Here is a 21,678-nt window from a genome sequence, read left to right on the forward strand (position 1 = left end):
TATGTCAGGTGAAGAATACAATGTGTGCAGTTCTGTGTTGTGTAACTTTCTCCATTCTCCTGTAACTTCATCCCGCTTAGCCCCAAATATTTTCCTAAGCACCTTATTCTCAACCACCCTTAACCTATGTTCCTCTCTCAGAGTGAGAGTCCAAGTTTCACAGCCATATAGAAGAACCGGTAATATAACTGTTTTATAAATTCTAACTTTCAGATTTTTGGCAGTAAAAATTTTTAATAGCCTCCCTATCGATATAAAAAATGAAACATAAAATGATTTAGGGCCAAATTAAAGAAGTACCTAATTTCTCACGCCTTCTATTCTGTAGGTGAATTCATGACATTCAATAACACTTCATGAAATTGATACTAAAACTTTGTGTTGTACTAGTAGACTATATTGTAAATCTCGTCTGTATATATTTCATCTAGACTGTGACTATAAATTAAGATTTTATAATAATATTAAGTTTTTTGACTTGTTCCATGTTCTAGCTGTAAGCATGTATGAATACCATGGAATGTTAATAAATACAATACAATACAATACAATACAATACAATACAATACAATACAATACAATACAAACAATTAACTCGACAACACAATTTTTAATTAAAGTGATATACCAGTAAATTAATATTTAAACATATTACACCTTACTTCAGTGATTTACTCACACATGAAGATGTGTTTAAAAGTGATGCTAACCTGGCCTGGTGTCACATGAGGGATTTTGGAACAGAATTTCTCTTAGAAAGGAGTTTCTTAGTTGATACTAATTACACCATCTCATTTGCCAGATTATCCTACATAATACAAGAAATTACAAGGAAAATCTCTGGGTTTGTTATAATTGGATAATAAGATTTGTAGACAATGAATGACAATGGAACAACAAGCTTTTATGGAGAAATCGTTGCAATAAGTGAAAGTCTCAGGAATCTTCTATGCCACATCAATAAATTTAAGAATGCAGTTATATTGTCAGACTCCAAAGCAGCTATTCTATCAATAGTCTCTAAACACACACACCTTCATCTCAAACAGCAGAAATAACTAAAATGCTCTCTCAATTAATATCACTCAATAAAAGAATTGTATTCCAATTGATACCATCCCATTGTGGAATCCTGGGAAACGAGAATGCGGATGCATTAGCAAAGAAGGGCAACACTGCTATTTACAGATCTGTTACTAAATCTACGTATTATTCTGTGAAAAGATTTATTAAATCTATATACTTAGACTTCAACGAACAAAATTTGATAACACAATCTCAAGGGAAAAAATGGAACTCTCTGTATCATAATCCACAGTTAATTCCCGATTTACCACGAAAATCGTCTGTAGCTGCATTTAGATTGGCAACAGGCCATGATTGTTTGGCCAAACACCTGCATAGAATTGGAATATATCAGTCCCCTAACTGCCCATTGTGCAACTCAAACCAAGAAATGGATTCGGAACACCTGAAAATCTGTGCTTCAGTGGCTGACCATGATAATATCTTTGAAAAATATTGGAGTGCAAGGGGGCAAATGACTTTATTGTCAAACGCCTGGCATTAGAAAACAACAACAATGAATATGAATAAAATATATCCTATAGTTTGGGAGAAATAGATGGACAGACAGACAGCATGCCCAGAACCACTTTTCTGTATAAGGGATGCTGAAAACGTGTATTTCCATGAAAGTCTAGAAATTATTTTTTTCAGCATCACAATGCTTTCTCTTTGTATTTTGTATAGAGAAAGTAAAAAATAAATTTAAAAATACTGATAACAACAAGGATTTTAATGCTGTAATCGCCGGTATTTCCAGAGACCGGAACTTTGGCAGAATGCCTTTTTAAATGTGTTAAATCTATTTTCATTTTGAAAGTAAATCTGTACGAATCATACCTTTGTGATTGAAACGTCACGGTTTTATGTTCCCATTTCTGCCTTTTTTAACATAACTGCCTAATTTACAAAATAAATGCTTCTTTTTGCCTTTATCTGATTATTTATTTATTATTTATTATTAAAAATTGCCTAGAAGTAACTTATATTTCAATTTATTTCTATAACTGCTACAATGAAAGTGACTTCACCAAATATATATTACTGTCTTTCAGTCAGTTCATATTCTCTTTGCAACAGTGAATGCTGCTGTGCAAAAATGTGTAACAATAAGTGTTTTAATTATCGCTTGTGTTTATTTGACAAGGTAACAATGAGTGCAGGTCTAACGTTATTTTTAACGGTTATTTTTCTTTCAGTTTTCATTGCGACGTTGTTGTAACTAGCAGCAAGATGCCGAAATTCAGTGTTCCTTTATGCAGTAAATTGCAAAGTTACATTGATACTTTTGGATCCAACGTATTGTGAATTTTATTAGTAACAACAATGTAATTTATTCGTCACAACAATAATTCCTTTCTACAATTCACCTTAAACGCTCTCGTCAACAATTGGATCTTCACTCAACACCGTATTCGTTATAGCACTCCACCGACGACAATGACAATTTACTTGGACTATTACGCACAACAATGAACTGTTAATCTTAACTAATATTTACAAAGCACTATTTACAAATCAGAACTATCAGTTCTCAGTTCACAGTATCTCGAACCACAGACCTTCAGAGACAGTTCACTGTATTCGAACTCGGGTCCCTCCAACTGCGGTCCACTGCACTCGAACTCAGGCCTTCGGATGCTGACGCAGATGCGGACGCACACTCGAGTCGAACTCCGGCACACAAGTCTGGCTTGCTTGCTCTGGCTTTCTCACTGACTGAATAACTGAAAAACTCTGAAACTGCTGTCGTTCCTTCGCGACCGTAATTTATAACTACAGCGACGTAGCCTCGAAAATTCGCGAGTCTTCCACTTCGACGGATTTCTGGAATAGTCGAGAAGGTCGTTCCACATTCACTGCGTTAAGTAGCAGCTGCGCGCCCAGCCTCGTCGTGTTGACGTAATACACCCTCTCTCTTCTCTCCACCGCGCGACGTCACTCAATGTTCCGTGGAGCCTGTGCGATATGCTCTCTTGCGGGACGCTGGTCGTGAGTTCGAATCTCACGTCGCTGTCACAGTATTTTGTACTGATGGTTAAGTACTTACATGCAAAATATGTGAGCAGTCAGTGAACTACAAAAAGAAATACTTCATATCGCAACATATCAGTACAACCAAACTCAAAAATGCACTTTCCAAGGCTATTGGAAAGAAAATTTCTTTGTTTCCAACAGTAATTGCAACGTCGAGTCGAAAATCTCAATTTGCATTCGACTTATGTAAAGCTTTTCTTGCTGCCGAAATCCCTTTGTGGAAAGTGCAAGGTTGTGGGTCTAGTGCAAGGTTTTTATACTTGCCTTTTATTGCGTATTTTAGCTATTTATAATGCCTTTTTACCTGCCTATTTTAGCTATTTGTGATGCCTTTTTGCCTGCCTATTTGAATGATTCATAATGCCTAAACTTCCGGTCTCTGTTCATGACGTATTTATTGCAGCCACACAGTGAAACCTGTATAGTTTGGTCTGGAAAAAAAGTTGTCACAAAAGTGACTCACTGCATTTTCTCAATATATGCTTCATGCCTTTCGGAACAATCCCTAGATATTTCTCATTATGCGAATGATATCATTCAGAGTTTATTTTCTTCAACTGTTATTTATGAGACATAAATAATAGCCGAGTCAAGAAATTTAGCCCCCTAGAAAGAATCTTTCCTCTCTGGAAGGAACACTAATTTTCAAGAGACTTCAAGCAATATTTATATCTGTGGTCGGCAAAGATTACATCATATAAAATACAGCCTGGAATACACAGCAAAGCGGAAGGTAGGAGGGAGAGGATACCCAAGACTGTTTAATGTTGAATAACCAAGTGATGGCTAAGGAGAGGGAGATTTGCCCTGCTTGTGTATTAAAGGGTTGACTAGCGAGTCTCAAAATGCCGACCACTGATCTATATAAAGGTCAAGACTGCCAAATACAAACATTTCGAGTAAGAAAGAATGGAATAATATAACCTAGGCAGTAAAAGAATCCTGTCCTCACATACATCACATAAAAGACCAAATGCATCGTACAGTTAATCAACAGTAATCTCACTAGAGGTTTTGATTTTATCTAGAGAAAATCAAAACTCGAGTGGGATTTAATTGACTATTGCACGATTAGAAGAAAGTATATAAAGATTAAAAGTAACAAAGTACTCCAACACAATAAAATATTAATTGGCTTACGAAAATACAACTGTCTTCAAATGTATTATTGTACCATCTCAACATTACGCTAGATGGCAGTAGTGTTTTATGATTATGTTTTCTTGTTATCAGTCGTGCCAACTATGGAATCTTCATTGAACTCTGGACGGTTACTGGTCAAGAAGGCTTTGTTGATTCAGTATTTTTATTAAAACATTTGCATTCCACTTCAATCATCCGGATCCCAGTAATCAACGTCACTTGACAGATGATTTTCAATAAATCTTAGTATTAAACAATCTCTGATGCGTGACTATTCATAATATCATATAGCAGAAGCTATAACAAACATAACCTAAATAATATAAACAAGTGTTAGAAAAGTTTTAATTAGGGATGATGAAATAAACATGAATAATTTTAAAAGAAACAATTATTGAAAGTACAATTTTCAAATTTGAATGTTTTAGTGGTTGGTGTTTCAGTTGATGTTAGCCTATATTGGACGTGTGCGTAAAAGAAGTGAACTCGTTGATGTACATGTTGTATCCCTCAACTTATTCAGGATTTCCGAATGGTGCTCTTCATATATGACCAGTGATCTTTATTAATTCTTGTTCTTGAATGCCAATGCAAGTCATATTTGAAAGTGCTGTGCATCGACTGGAGTGGTTTGTAATTTTCTGTTTTTTGACGTCCAGACCAGTGCAGTTTGAAATGTTGGCAAACAAAAAAACAAATGCTAGGGTAATGATAAAAATAAACAAATGCTAGGGAAGCGATAAAATTAAACAAATGCTAGGGATGCGATAAAATTGTGCGATAAGCAGCCATTATTGGTTGAAAGACGTCCTTTCGTACCGTTTTATTGGTCAAAAGTAGTGTGACGTAGTAAAAGTGTAATAGTCAAACTAAAACACTCAAACACAAACTATTAAAATATTTCATAGAGAATTACGTCAGAAAAAACTAGAGGATTGAATTAACTGAAAAAGTTTACCGACATCCTAAGCAACAAAAAAGTCTGAACAGTAGCAGAAATATACAGAGAACATTGTGAAATAATTTTCATCATTGAAAATGGAAACACATAGGCCTACAGTAGTGAGAAGTAGTGTTTTGCAATGACTGAACAAGAGAGATTCAATCAAAACATTAGAAACTTCCTCTTATTTCATATGAAGAACTAATCACAAGATCTGTACTAAAATCCTTAAGCAGTTAAAACGTGAAGCAGTGGTAGTGAAGGACAGCAAATACTTTTATAACAAGGACACGACAGGTCTCCTTCTGCAGAGCGAACATTGGCGAATATCGAACTTCGCCATACTCGACAAACTTGAACTGAACATAGTGCCTGTAATGCATTTTGTATCTCTTGGCAGTGGGAATGGGGCGCTAATGACTAAGTTGTCAAGTGACAGACACTGGAAATGAACAAACTAAAGGAGGAGGCTAGAAAATATTCTCTGTAGGCCCTAGTATCAGAAATTTCATGTAATGAGCATTAGTAAGCAATAAAACTGAATCAATTTTCCTATCTGTACATACACAGAAAGTATAGTACCGGTACCGAAATTACTTAATAATTTTAAAATAATACTTAGTGTGTCAACACCACTATTAAATTCATGTCACTTTTCAAAACATAACACATGCAGAACTCAAGACAATAACCACTGTAGGCGATGCTACAGTGAGATTGAAACTTTGGCTCACGTCTTGGGTTCATGCTCATTTCGCGAAACTCTTCGTAACAGCAGACATCACAAGATAGCGGATACTGGAAGTCATCGGCGTATTGATATTATAACATTTAAACCTGGAGAGACAAAAGGTTATATTCTGGATCCGACCATCAGATTTGAGACGCATCGGAGTCAACCCGAGGAGGTTAATCTAGAGAAAAGGACAATTTATGAACCAACTATCCCTTCTTACAAAACTTCATATAAACTCAGAGATATAGAAGTCATCGGATTAAGGGTGGGCGCTAGAGGGACCATAACAAAACAATTCATGTCATTCTGTCATAAATTTGGAGTCCCAACAACAACAATTAAGAAAATTTCTATGATAGCATAGGTGACTTATCTCCTGTTAAAATGAATGAAATTATTATCCCTTACAGAGATAGAGTAAAAAATCTAGGAATTTATATGGACAAAAACTTAAGTTGGAATACTCAAATCACACATACATGTAAAATAATTTTTATGAAAATTCACGCACTAAAAGAATTCGAAATTTCCTTCCGTTGCTTCTCAAGAAGAATTTAGTGCAGTCGCTCTTGATGCCTCATTTTGATTACTGTAACACTCTCTACACTGACCTTAACATGAAATTGACAGACAGACTACAGAGTGTTCATAATGCATGTGTTCGATTTATTTGCAACGTCCGTAGATCTGACCGTATCACACCTTCACTAAATATGCTGTCCTGGGTCCGTCTCAAAGAGCGAAGAACTATTCACTCTCTCACTTTACTCTTCAATATTCTTCAGAACTCTAACCCTAGCTACTTAGCTTCTCGTTTTCAACATTTGTCCTCATATCAAGAAATAGATACTCGCTCACAACACCATATCACACTCTACATTCCTAAACACAGAACATCCTTCTACTCTTCATCTTTCATCGTCTCTGCAGCTCATCTCTGGAACTATCTACCACAACATGTCAGAGACTGTCGGACATTGTCTAGTTTCAAAAATAAATTAAAATTGCACTTTTTCAACTCAGATTCCTTTCAGTTATAAGCCCTTTTCTCTGCGATAGTTTTGTAAAAATATAGGCTATATATTTCTTTTCCTTCCTTTCCCCTTTTTGTTCTCTTTATCAGCTGATGAATTTATTATCATAGCCTTTTATTGTGAATTTTATTTAATTTTCTTTCTTTTTTTCTTTTTTATTATTTTATTACATTCCATTTTGTTATATTCTTACTCACGTTTTCCATATTAACCATTTGTACTAAATGAGTTGCTTTTGCTATATTCCAATGTATTTTACTTTGTTTTATTTTCTATTATGGTATTATTTTCATGTTGTTTATTTAGTGTCGATTTTATTATGCTATTATTATTTTTTTTGTAATATGTTAGTATTCTGTTCTGTAACTTTTTCGTTAAATTTTAACTGCTTGTAGGCCTATACTTTGTGACCTGGTAGAGTGTAAGAGAAGGCCCTATGGCCTTAACTCTGCCAGTATAAATAAAGAATTATTATTATTATTAAGGGTTCTCTGCAGATTTTATGGCCACACTTGTATTTCAATTCAAATTGAATTTTCTCATTCTATTTTTTATCTGTATTTTTTATTTTACTGCAAATTTTCATTATGTGAAATATTATCTACTGTAAATTTCAGTTTATTGTAAACAAATTTCTTGGAAGACATTTTTAATGTCATCTTAAATGTTACTGTTTAACATCCTTTGTCTTTGGCAACCTCACCAAGTTGAGGAAGACTGGTAATTGTTATACTTACAAGAGATACTCTGGGTATTCAGAAGTGCTACTTGTTGAGGTCTTTTCCTTGGGGTCCGGATCTCTCCTTGTGTCCAGGTTTTCCAATTGGCTTTCAGGACTGGATCCACTGGCAGAACTGTTCTGAGTTGTTGATGTCACCCGAGTTGTCCACCTACTGTTACGGTTGTCGTGATGACCTCCATGACTTCGACTGCTTGCAGATTGACTGAGCACACCATTTTCTGGCGTTCTGTTCCACAATGGGGAAGAATCGTCCACTGATGCCGATGTCACATTTGTGCCACTACAAACACCACTACCACCGGATGAATTAGATGCCACTGTTTCACACCGAGTCTTGTTGGTCACTACACTATTATATGAGCCACCCTGTACACTTGTGCCACTTTGCTTATCGTCATTTTCTTCATTTTCAGGACCACTGCTGCACCTCCCGTCCGTGGCCGATGACACCACTGAGTGGTGATGATTGCTATAGCCATTACTCCTGAGCAACAGTTCACCTCCGCCACCACAACCTCTACCGCCACCGTATTCTCTACGAGAGTTCGAGTTCATGGCTTCTCGGCTCCTGTCTTTGTCATTGCGGCGATAGAAGTCATCAGATCGTGACGACGAATCTGCAGGTGTGCTGCGCTGTTGGCTTGAGTCAGGTAACCTGTTTGTGATGGACGCCTGTTCTGTTGGTTTGGTGCGGTAATGAGAAATGCGCTGGCGCTTGGTTGGCAGACCATCAGCTCCATCGATATAACCTGGCCTCTTCATGTTGGATGAGGAGGAAATAGTTGATGGAGGACTGCCTGGATGAGTGCTGGTAGGAGACTGTCCACTACCTGAACTTCCACCATCACTACTGCCTGGTGGGGTCAGGTTTTGAGGCTTTTGACTGTAACAGAATAATTATCCAATTAATGTGTAATCCGTAATAATTACTTACTTACTGGCTTTTAAGGAACTCGGCCTCCCTCACATAAGCCCGCCATTGGTCCCTATCCTGAGCAAGATTAATCCATTCTCTATCATCATATCCCACCTACCTCAAATCCATTTTAATATTATCTTCCCATCTACGTCTCGGCCTCCTTAAAGATCTTTTTCCCTCCGGCCTCTCAACTAACACTCTACATGCATTTCTGGATTCGCTCATACGTGCTACATGTCCTGCCCATCTCAATCGTCTGGATTTAATGTTCCTAATTATGTCAGGTGAAGAATACAATGCGTGCAGTTCTAGGTTGTGTAACTTTCTCCATTCTCCTGTAACTTCAAACCTTTTAGCCCCAAATATTTTCCTAAGCACCTTATTCTCAAACACCCTTAACCTATGTTCCTCTCTCAAAGTGAGAGTCCAAGTTTCACAACCATAAAGAACAACTGGTAATATTATAACTTTTTTATAAATTCTAACTTTCAGATTTTTTGACAGCAGACTGGATGATAAAAGCTTCTCAACCGAATAATAACACGCATTTCCCATATTTATTCTGTGTTTAATTTCCTCCCAACTATCATTTATATTTGTTATTGTTGCTCCAAGATATTTGAACTTCTCCACTTCTTCAAAAGATAAATTTCCAATTTTCATATTTCCATTTCGTACAATATTCCCGTCACAAGACATAATCATATACTTTGTCTTTTCGGGATTTACTTCCAAACCTATCTCTTTACTTGCTTCCAGTAAATTTCCCGTGTTTTCCCTAATAATTATACATAGTGAGGTAAGCACATATCAAAGAAACACATGCTGCAAATGCTGACAGAATTACTGTATTTACCCGCGTAATGGACGCCCCTGCATAATGGAAGCACACCAATTTTTCGCGTTAAAAAAAATCCCCGCGTAATAGACAGCATCTCGTTTTAAACAAAGATCGTTTTAATGACATCGAAAGTCGTAAGATTGGATGCAATGCTTATGTGTAAATTCAAGTTTTTAAGCAATGCATGGTACCACAGCAATCGTGATTGGTCCTTTTTTTACGCGTGCAAAATATAGGTACTCTCCAATTAATAACGCAGTATTCTTAGGACCTCTGCAGTGATGCTGAACCTGACAGTGAATGAGGTATGGCTGGTGTTAATAATAATAATAATAATAATAATAATAATAATAAAAAGTGTCTTGTCTTATTGTTATAAATTATCATCTGTTTATACAACTGCTACTAACTATTGATCGTCTCAAGCGCAATGCAATATAGGCCATATCCAAATTAGTTGTGGTACATATATCAGTCCCTAACTGCCCATTGTGCAACTCAAACCAAGAAATGGATTCGGAACACCTGAAAATCTGTGCTTCAGTGGCTGACCGTGATATATTGGAGTGCAAGAGGTCAAATGACTTTATTGTCAAATGCCTGGCATTAGAAAACAACAACATATATCGTTATGTATTCTATCAATTATTTCAGCATTCGAGCCGGTGCACCTTTAATACATGTTTTTTTTTTTAACTACAATTTTTTCTTCGCACCCTAGTGGATGCACCCTAGTGCGTCTATTATGCAGGTAAATATGATACACTATTATGTTATGGATATGAAATATGAACGCTAAGTAGCCAATTACTGGCAGTAGAAATTATTTTTTCGTGAAAGTGCCAGTATGTCCAGAAAAGAAAAAGTGCAAAATGAGAATGTTGGAAGACTGTAGGTTAGACTGCAAAAACAGAAATTTGTTCAGAACCTCAAAATAAACCACTAATATATTCCTAACATTTGCATTCGGCCTACTTTGAAATGCCTATTTTCTAAACAGAGAAATAATATTAGAAATTAATTTTATATGAATACAACTATTTTAAGCAAATTTATGCTCTCTCTTCCCCTTCCCCTCTCCTTTCCGCACAACATGAATTTAAGAAATTTTCATACTAAATACAATCTATGAGCATCGAAGTATGAGAGAGAGCACGGAAATGATAAAATTAATGATAGATAGTGTATAGAAATAAAACAGAAATAATTCTCCTTAAAATTTATGACTGGTTTACAACCAATAAACTAGCATTAAACATTAATAAAACTAACATAATTCAATTTAAAACCACTTCAAATTTAATCTCTGAAACATTGGACACAACTATCAACAATATACCTCTACTAGAAACATCAACAACCAAATTTTTTGGTTTGCATATTAATAATACAATAAATTGGAAAAATCATATCAAAGAAATAACCCACAAACTTAGCTCAGCATGCTTCGCAATTAGGTCGTTACAACAATTTCTAAACAGCAGTATCTTAAAGACAATATATTTTGCCTATTTTCATTCCATTATGTCCTATGGAATAATATTTTGGGGAAATTCTGCAGATAGTAAAAATATATTCTTATTACAAAAAAGAGCCATGAGAATAATAGTTGGAGCAAAGGATAGAGAATCATGTAGATTATTTAAAAAAAAATTAGAGATTCTAACCTTAACAAATCAATACATATACTCTATAATAAATTTCCTCTTATGTAATAAAGAAAATTTTCCAATTAATTCAGCCATACATAGTATAAATACCCGCAGAAAGAATGATTTTCATACGCCATCATCAAATTTATCATGCTATCAAAGGGGAGTATGTTACATGGCGATAAAAATGTTCAATAGTCTTCCTGAAGACACTAAGAATCATAGCCAAAACCCTGCATTATTTAAGGTAAAACTAAAAAATTACTTAATATCTCACACTTTCTATTCTGTAGATGAATTCTTGACATTTCACAGTACTGTGTAAATACTGTATTTTAATACTATTAAATGGTAAACATATTACACTGTATAAAATATTATTGTTATTAAGGTATTAATTCTGTACATATTTCATATTTGCATTTTATATGTATTGCATTTATATTTAAACGTAAGAATATTATGGAACGAATAAATCTATCTATCTGTATATATGTATGTATTACAGTCATCCTTGTGCTAATCGCTGCTGATAAGCACTTTAATACCGGTATTAATAATAAACAAATAAAATATAATAGTTACTTAAAATGCCACAAAACTATTACGAATTAGTGTAAATATTGCATATGAATAATATTTTGTAAAATATGCAACCAATAATTTCACATGAAGTATATACTGCTATTGAACCAACTGACCGTTTCATGAACTGCTTCTCCTGCTCTGAATAAAATGGCCAATCCTCTTGCACATCATTCCAGACATGTCGGATGAGTTGGTATGAATTGTCCTTCCAGACAGCAACTTGCTTTAAGATAGTAGTTAAATTATTCTTATCCTTGTCTTTCATACCACCATCTGAAACAAAATAATTGTTCTTCTCAAGGATGTTGTATTGATATATAATGAGTGTAGCAGTAATATCATAAAATGATCAGAAAATTTTATGTTGTGTGTTTATAATGATATAATTCATATTACTATGCAATAAGTCACTTTAACACTTTAATAACATGAAGCATGCAGGAACTAATTTCGATACCATTAGCAACTGACTGAGTAAACATTTCAACCAATCGGTTATAAATTCTCGACCACATGCACTTGAGCGAATCATTTTCCGGCTGTTTTCTTCACAACTGAAGACTGATTGGCGAGCTCGGTCGGTTGTTTTCAAGAGAATGCAGAGATCTAATACACAACACGAAATTACTGGATTCAAAACTCAAGAAGTGGATCATCTGTGTACTTAGAACACTATATATTATGATCTATACTTGACCCTGAATCAAGTAGAAATTCTAATATTCAGCAGAATACACAGCAAACACTCTACAGATAATAGCAGACAGAACAGACTGTTTTGCAGATACTCAACGAAAAAAAATGTAAATAAAGTCGGATTTAAACTGTGCATACAGAATATATTGTTAATAGCGGAAACACGAGCTGCCCCATTTGACTTACCAGGAAAGCTTAGAGAGACAGAATAAGATTCCTAATATATTTATGCTTGTTTTGATGCTGTCTATTAAAGGTTATGGTGTATATAACATGCATTATACGAACTCATTATAGTGCAAAATCATTGCTGCTGATACAGTAGAATAAGAAATGAAAATTAAATTCAGTATTTATCCGCATTTTGTACTATCATTGTTTGTGCTATCTACTTCTTAAATAATTCCCTGGAAACTCGTCCTTGCAATATTAAGGGTTTTGCTTGTTGCAAGGGATTATATATATATATATATATATATATATATATATATATATATATATATATATATATATATATATTTTACACTTCCATTTTCCTTATTTGTGAGCCTGTGAAAAATGGGCTTTAAAAAATTTACAGCATTCAAGTAACGTAATCATAGTCTCATCATTAACCTCCGATGATTTTGTGTGTAATCCTGTTTTCCTTTCCACCATTATTACAATAGAGAGACAGAGCAAAAGAGACTTTTTTCATCTGTTCTTCAGATATATCATGCTTTCAATAAGTGTTTCGTACAGTCAAATTGTGGGAAATTTGGGCTTTTCTGAGTTTTAGTTTTATGAAGTTAAATCTTTCATAGTCCTGTCGCTCTTATTTCCGGCAGCCAATCATGTTGCAGGTTGGCTGCATTTAAACGTGTGCATCTTGTCATTCACTGCTGATGACGTTATGCACTTCGTAAGGCTCGATAAATACTGAATATAATCGCCCGCCATTTTGGCTCTTTCGTTGGCGTTCGCAGAAAGCACATGAGGACGTTATTTACCACTCAATTATTTGCTCAAATTACAGTGCGTTTGACATGATAATGTTTAACGGTGCGGCAAGTAGATTCCTCGTCTGGTAGCTCGGCAACGAAAGAACAAAAATGACGAATGATACTACGTGCCTACACTTTATAGAGCCTTCCACTTCCTAAGGTGTAAGCAAGAGGAAGAGTCATGCCGGAAATAAGAGTGATGCGACTATAGTTTCACATGTTTATAGAAAGATTCAGTGTCGATTCTTAAGTACGAATGCTAAACAACAGAAGAGTACAGCGAAGTGGTGCTTTAAATTACACACAGTTTAGATCAAGACAATAATAAACTTCGCAATATTTTAAATTTAGTGAACAAAATGTGATTCTTATTAAACATACAAGAATTACAAGAACTAAGAAAAAAGAAAGCATGCATATAATACAATGGGAAACGACTTAGAATATTAGATAAGATGGTTTATAAACTGAAAGTAATAATGAACTAGCAAGAACAGTCAACTGTACCTCTTTTAATCCTTTCGTATAATTCTGGCTTTTTGTATGGCCTCACAGCTAAGAGATGGATTAATCTTTCCCTGTAAATCAATAACAGTAATCTATACAATGCACAACATATAAAACTACCTACAATATAAGAAACACACAAGAAACAAAATACGAAATTATTTTAGGTGTCGTTTTAAAGCGAAGTTCACCTACACATAAACATATTGTTTTAATTGCAGACAAATCAAAATCTGTGTATGAAAATTATTTATGCTCCATTATTCACAAATTTCAACTGAAACACATAATGTGTATGTGCACATGCACGGAGAAGAAAAATCATCATGGTTTAATAAAAAAAAATCAAAAAGCACTTATCTGCTCTTTTATAATATAACAGCTGTTCGAAACTTTTTTTCCTTTGAATGGAAATTAGGCGAGATCAAATGCAATAAATTCGTTTCACTTTATGTTGAAACCAGTAACAATATCTGGTTTGAACTGATTTATGACAGAATTTTCCTACAAACTCCTGCTTCCATGAACAATGCTTATGAAATAGTATTCGAAGATGGAAAGTCAGTCCAGAATAGACGAACGGGCAGTAATTCAACATCTCAGAGTTGAAGATTGTCAACCTGCAGAATTCATTATGATTAAAAAAGGAAAGGGGGAAGACGATGATAGGTAACTGCAGATATTACCTTGTTGCATGATAATGTACGTCTGCATATTATGAGGGATATTTAGGAGAAAATGCAGTGAATGCACTGGGAAATTTGACTTTTAAGTTTCCAGATCTTGAAAAAATTCTTCGTATGAATGTAGATTTGTTGTAGATGATAATAAGGATATGAAACTGTGCATAACTGAGTCCGCAAAAAAATCTAAGGAACATATTTTTAGAAGTCTTGGAAATAATCTGAATATCAGTCAAGCAATTGGATGACTTCCTGAAAATATATCGAGATTTCTATCAACAAAGATTCTCATTTACATCTATAGTCTAGTAGTTACCATGCTAATCGATGGATTCAAGGTTTCTGGGTTCAAACTCTAGGAATAGTGATGAATTTTGAGGAATGATAGAATTCTTGGCTTTCTCCAAGAGGAATGTAAAAGAACCCTGTCCGTGATAAGAAGGCTCCAGACAAATTTATTGACCATTTCTCATCTATGTTGAAATTTGGAAGCAGCACAGTGGCCAAAGTGTGTGTGGTTTTGTCCAGGTCTCCATGTCTAATCAAAACCATACCAATTTATGTCTTCAAGTAACACTATCAGGAGACTTATAATAATATTTCCAACTACACTACGATTAACATTATCAAAATAATATGAACCAAGTTCCACTTCATCATGGCTTGTATTTACTTCAATGGAAGTAATGCGTCCCTTAGGAAAAGTAACTGACGAGATTCAAGGAAATGTCAACTTTTACCGACATTACTTTTAGCAGAAAAAAAAGACAAAGTGACAGAGAATTTAAGAAAATCCCAATGAACGCGTGAAAAGTTTATATTCAAATTGAAATAATAAAATAAAACATGTACTTTCTTAAATACTATATTGTAATATTTTATCTGATATTCATGTATACACAACCCATACACTCAATATTTCCAGGACTACTGTGTGGAAAACATCCAGGCAAATTAAATGGAGGCTGGAGTGAAATGGATGGCGTAGAAAATCACTTACACTTCTGTTTCCATGGTATCACGAGTGATGTCATCATATTACAAGAAAATGGGACTTTTATCTGCACAGAGTTCTGCTTAAACATTTCACGAAAAAAAAAAAAGGAGAGAGAAGAGAAAGCAGAAAGTTTCGAAACTAATCTCCTGTATAAAGTATTTTTTTTTAACTTCACGCTTATAACATTGACCATTTTACGCATTCTTCCCTACAAACATCTCTCTAAGGGTACTCAGGCCAATTATTGTATTAAGAGAATAAGAACATTGGAAGTAAAAAAACAACATGAAGGAGAAACTGAATTAACCGATGAAAGATGTTGTTTTGATTCAAGAGACAAAGAATAACCGATGAAAGATGTTGTTTTGATTCAAGAGACAAAGATAACTGATGAAAGATGTGGTTTTGATTCAAGAGACAAAGAATAACTGATGAAAGATATGATGAAAGATGTTGTTTTGATTCAAGAGACAAAGATAACTGATGAAAGATGTGGTTTTGATTCAAGAGACAAAGAATAACCGATGAAAGATGTTGTTTTGATTCAAGAGACAAAGATAACTGATGAAAGATGTTGTTTTGGTTCAAGAAACAAAGAATAACCAATGAAAGATGTTGTTCTGATTCAAGAGACAAAGAATAGCTTGGCAAATGAATGGTCAAACATCAAAATACTAGCAACAATTATACACAATTTGAAGCTATTATAGCATACACCAGTGGTCATCAGCACAGTGCACCCTCTGGCTAGTGTGTTTTATTCACGGATAATAAACTGCACTATGGTGCATCCGTGGCTGCTAGCAGATATGCTCTCTCCCTCTTCCTGTTGCACTGCTTACCCATTACCCATTTCAGCAAGTGCTGACGACTACTGGCCTACACCATTTTATTTGTAACATTTAACTCTGCAATAATTTGAGATCAAAATCAATTTGGAAATGTGTATCATGGTAATGCTGGTATAATTGTATTACTGTGGAAATAAATATTTACTTGAGTGGTCGCCTTAGGATGTCTGGGTTCCCAGGTTTCTGAGCGTGGTTGTCACCCTGAGGCTTTGTGTGTGCCATGTTGGGCACAACATTTCCATTAACAACACCATGATGAGATGATGACACATAACCATTGCTTGGTTTGGGTGAATAATGTTTGAGCTGTGTTGCTGATGGTCCAAGAGAGTTTGGAGGTTCACGATCTCTTCTTATTGGAATAATTGGATTCTTTACTTTAACTTTTTTACCTATTCCCGGTCCACCAGGTTTTATTTCTCTTGTGCTGAAAAAAAGTCATTGAGTAAGTGATATATTTTCTTGTGAGCAATAAACATACAACTTCATAGTTCTGCTAACTGAAATGTTGTTATTATTACCAGTTCTTTTTATGATTTTCTTCTGCTACGGCCATCCTGTATCTTGTAGCCTCATACACGTCATCTTTGGCCTGGATCCGCATTTTGCATGGGAGAGCTCCCAAGGACTCCAAGGACCTGCAACATATCGACATTTTCTTATATAATGATACTAAAAAAGACAAAAGTTTGTTTCTGGTAAAAATTTTCGTGGATATTTTTTTTCCATTTGAATGCATGGTATGAAACCTCCAGAAACAAAGTTTTGCATACGTCTATTATAGGTTTGAGCATATTTACGTAACATGGTTGCATTTTTATAGTTAAAGAGTTTCAAAGCTGAGGAAAAGAAATTAATATCAAAATTGCATATATTGTACAAACAAACTTTCTTGAAATTACTGCTTAAAATAACATATTCGTTCATAAAATTTCTGCTAATGTAGTGTGTACATTGAATATATGAAACTATCTACTTTTTATTTATTTATTTTTTCCTTTTACAGAGGAAGGGCCTAAAGACTTGCACTACAGCCTGAAGCTTATTGTAAAGTTACCAGATTTTTTTCACAATTTCCGGGGATAGATATAGATATATGAAAAATACTACTTTTAGCATTTCTGTTGGTTTACCATTCACTCGTATTGTTTTGGTACACATTAAAGAATTAAATAATTCATTTTACAGTATTTACACACTAAAATATTCATTACACTTAACTACTACTTAAATTACTGGTATTTTCAGAGAGAAAGGGGTATAACTACATTAATTTTAAGAACAGAATCTTTAAATTGTAAGTAACCAAAAAGTCAAATGTCATTTTGATATTTGAGTAACAGTTTAGCCGAAAAAAAAAAGTGTCCTAAGTTTTAATTCCATTTATGGTAAAACTGTTGGGTATTGACACATATGAGTGGTAAGATATCACGTGAAGAACAAGCTGAAAAAAATATTCCTTTGTCATTTCTTCGAAAAACGCTTCATTAACATACAAAATTAACCGATTAAATTTCTGTCACGCTGTAAATGCGTTTTTAATCGGTTAAAAAAAACTTTTAGTTGAATAAGATTAAAAAATATTAATTAAAATTATTCAAGAACTCTGTGTTCCAGTTTATGCTAATACTTACTTACTTACTGGCTTTAAGGAACCCGGAGGTTCATTGCCACCCTCACATAAGCCCGCCACTGGTCCCTATCCTGAGCAAGATTAATCCAGTCTCTACCATCATATCCCATCTCCCTCAAATCTATTTTAATATTATCTTCCCATCTACGTCTCGGCCTCCCTAAAGGTCTTTTTCCCTCCGGCCTCCCAACTAACACTCTATATGCATAGTTTATGCTAATAAATTTGCAATTTGTCTTAATTACCAAATGAAAACATGGACAATTAGGTCTACATACTTTGAGCTTGTTTGCTGGATGCACTCAAAACTTCCCTGAGGTCCTTCGACATCCGCATTGCTGGAGAGGCTGAAGTTAAAACCAGCATGCGCATGGCTGGGTTCTGAAGATGGAAACGACAGGTGCTGCAACAACAAAAAGACATTTATTTTAGTTAAATAATGGAAATCATAATATGAATGTCATTACAACTGCTTATTTTCTTCACAGAATAAATGCACATCAGTCTTAGAAAATTACAAAATCTTGAACTGTTCTAATTGTCACTACATCCATCTCGGACGAGCACAACAAAAAACAGTGAAAGTCATTTTTGAATGTCGTCCATATGCCTGCCAGTGTACAATAATTTCCTCTCGTGGATTTTCATTCACTATAGCTAAATTCATCTGGGTACAATAAACATGAAATGATCATGGTAAGAGGTATTTTTGGGGGAATATTTGGAGAAGGTCTAATCCTGGAGAATAGCTCTTGGTAAAAAGAAATCAGCAAGTAAGGTTTGCCGATCCTCTTTTCCTGTCTTTCCTGATGATTTAGCCAATATAAAGCTCCGAAACGTTGGATGTCTCCACATTTAGGACACGACGCAAATAGCCACCTGAAAACCTGATAAAGTGTCTTTTGTGTTGGCATGTTTGCCGATAGAAACATTGTAATTTTTATCACCACGTACGAGGCGCGTCCGTAAAGTAACTTTCCCACTCGTCCCACAGCTAGTAAACCATATGTTGCGCGAAGCGACTGCGTGTACGTGATGTCATGGCATGGCGCATGCGCTAGCGGAACTTCCCGAGTGCTCTCATCAGCTTCGTTGCATTGGTTGAAGATGGACGTTCCTATTCCAGCTCCCGCCGCGTGAAATGGAGTCAGTGATAAAGTTTTTGAATGCACAGGGCATAGCGCCGATTGAAATTGATCGTCAGCTGTGCCAGGTCTATGGGGAAGCAGATGGTGCGTAGCTGCTGTAGACAATTTTCAGCAGGACGCCAAAATGTGCATGACGAGGAGTGCAGTGGGAGGCCAACCATCATCACAGACGATCTTGTGGAGCAACGCACCATCTGCTTGCTCATGACTTTAGGCATAAAATTAAGTTTTAAGACATTTCGCGTATATAGTTAATACAAAAAAAAAAAAAAAATTCACACCCTACTTATTTGTATTTTGTCCAACTAAAATGTAACATGTTACAATAAAGTTTTCGTTCTAAAAATACACACAACAATATTTGACACAAAAAATATTCAGCGGTATAAGCAGTGATAATAGACTTGAAAAGTAGTAAAATCCGATCATACAGCTGACTGGCTAATATTCGAGAAAGAAATTGGTCTGCGAATCTAACAGGCCTACTCGTATCGATTGTTCCGCGTAACAACTTCAATGCACCGTATTTTTCATTATTTCGAACACGTAACAAATTGTTCCAGAACAGAGTGGATGCAAAAACAACTTTTCTTTAGTAAACTAAGAACAGTCAAGTTCCAATGCAGTTCCAGCCTGCATAACCACTTTATTAACAGAAAAGGAGAAAGTGTCTCAATTGCCGCCATTTGGTTGTGAGCACGTGACATTCCTCATGCTTTGTGGATGAGACTTCAGCGGCTACCATATTTAATATTTTTCTTTCGATTGCGGAATATGCAAATATTGTTATTGTACCGATTCTTTCAAGAAATATTTGTCCTCGCTAATACACTTCGACGAAAGGTCACTGTTCATAAAACTGAAATGTTTTCTTGCATATGAATAAAATATGTGTGCTTGATTATTGTCATTACAACACTATCAATGGTACTACTTACTGTCTCTGCTTGTATTTTACCGTTAACATAAGCTCATGTCGTTAGTTTAAAAGCAATCGAATGTAAAGTGTGGAAGTTGCGAACAAAACCAATCATTTTCACCGAAAACAAAACATGAGTTTTTTACGGTTTAGACATGTTTAGAGAGGCGTCTTTCTGAATATGTTTCTGTTTTTATTCTAACTCAGTCATTTTCATGAGAAACAGTATGGTAAAATTAGTATTCTTAATCAAAACCGGATAATTCCATATCATACTAATGACAATATTTTCATTGCCTTTTTTGTATCAAATACGGACATTTCCACTTCCATATGTAAGAGTGACAATATCTTATTGCTAATTAAAATTATTGTAAAAATGTTACAATATGTTCATCAAGTGAAGGATATCAAGAGAGATGTGTGTTTTTCTCTGTTATAAATGTCAAACAGCTTTTTTCGAACAAAAGTAAACATTTCCTTTATATTTCCAAACAAAACCGGACATTTCTAAAATATTTTTGTCTATAAAATGCAGAGAAAATAAATAAAATTATAATTGACGCCATTAGAACAACGGACGTAACATGCACGACACACAAAATTGTCGTTCACTTTGGGGTAAAGTGAAGGTTCGATACAGTTTTTTCTACTTCCTGAAAAAAATACTACTTCGGAATTGACCGGTTTTGTTGACAACCTCCACAAATGTTTTATGGTCGTAATATAAGGCGTCAAAATAGGACAAAATATCCCGATACTTTTTCTGAGATGGAAGCAATCAAGAGTTTCTTAAGATTAAATTGCAATATAGTAGTAAACTCGAAAAATTAATGGCTAATCTTGTTGACAGTGTGTACAAGTAGACTTGGATTCACTTAAGTTATAGTAAATGAGACGGCAGATTATTATAGATTAGCTAGACAAAACTAAACAAGATGGTTTGACACAGATTGTGGATAGGCTACAGTACTAAAGGATATAGATATTATACATGGGATGCTGTTAAATAATATTGTTCAGCTATGAGGGAAAACAATAGTCCGTAAGAAGAAGCAAAGAAAGTACAATGAAATACAACTTTAGCATTAGAACAGGGGAGATGGTTGTTATGGTGTGTGAAAAACGAGAAAAATTGCCTGAAAACAGCTCGGCATGATTTGGTTCTAATGAACAACTTTTTGAAATTTTTTGTTCTGAATGATCGAGCTTTTGGCTATTGAATTAATCTAGAAGAAAAAAAAAGTATTTTTTTTTAACAACAAATTTCATTTGAGCCCTAATACCAGAATAATGAATTGCATGGTTTTACTTTAGTTTCTTCTGACAATAAGTGACTAAAATTTCGTTAACATCAGAATTATAGAACATTAATAAAGTGCACCAATGTTACGTTGTGTAGCGACATTCTAAAAAACCTTTAATATTAAAAAATATATATATTTGTCTTACAAAGAAGTACATGGAAACTCTTCTAGGTTAATTAAATAACCAGTACTGAACTCAGTAGAGATTAACTACTCTGCACACTTGTGCGCATTTCCTATTATTATTATTATTA

General features: G+C 34.8%; 1 protein-coding gene across 1 annotated transcript in view; it reads right to left on the minus strand.

Moving 5' to 3' along the window:
- Positions 1 to 21,678, minus strand: part of Su(Tpl) (Suppressor of Triplolethal) — a 400,679-nt gene that overhangs the window by 13,294 nt on the left and 365,707 nt on the right. Inside the window, exons 3-8 of the mRNA XM_069840232.1 lie at positions 18,329 to 18,453; positions 16,939 to 17,055; positions 16,563 to 16,844; positions 13,887 to 13,957; positions 11,814 to 11,973; positions 7,696 to 8,583 (exon numbers count right to left, since the gene is read on the minus strand). Of these exons, the coding sequence (XP_069696333.1) occupies positions 7,696 to 8,583; positions 11,814 to 11,973; positions 13,887 to 13,957; positions 16,563 to 16,844; positions 16,939 to 17,055; positions 18,329 to 18,453 (1,643 nt within the window). The remainder of the gene's footprint in view (positions 1 to 7,695; positions 8,584 to 11,813; positions 11,974 to 13,886; positions 13,958 to 16,562; positions 16,845 to 16,938; positions 17,056 to 18,328; positions 18,454 to 21,678) is intronic.

This window comes from Periplaneta americana, chromosome 11 (assembly GCF_040183065.1).
Source record: "Periplaneta americana isolate PAMFEO1 chromosome 11, P.americana_PAMFEO1_priV1, whole genome shotgun sequence".
NCBI lineage: Eukaryota > Metazoa > Arthropoda > Insecta > Blattodea > Blattidae > Periplaneta > Periplaneta americana.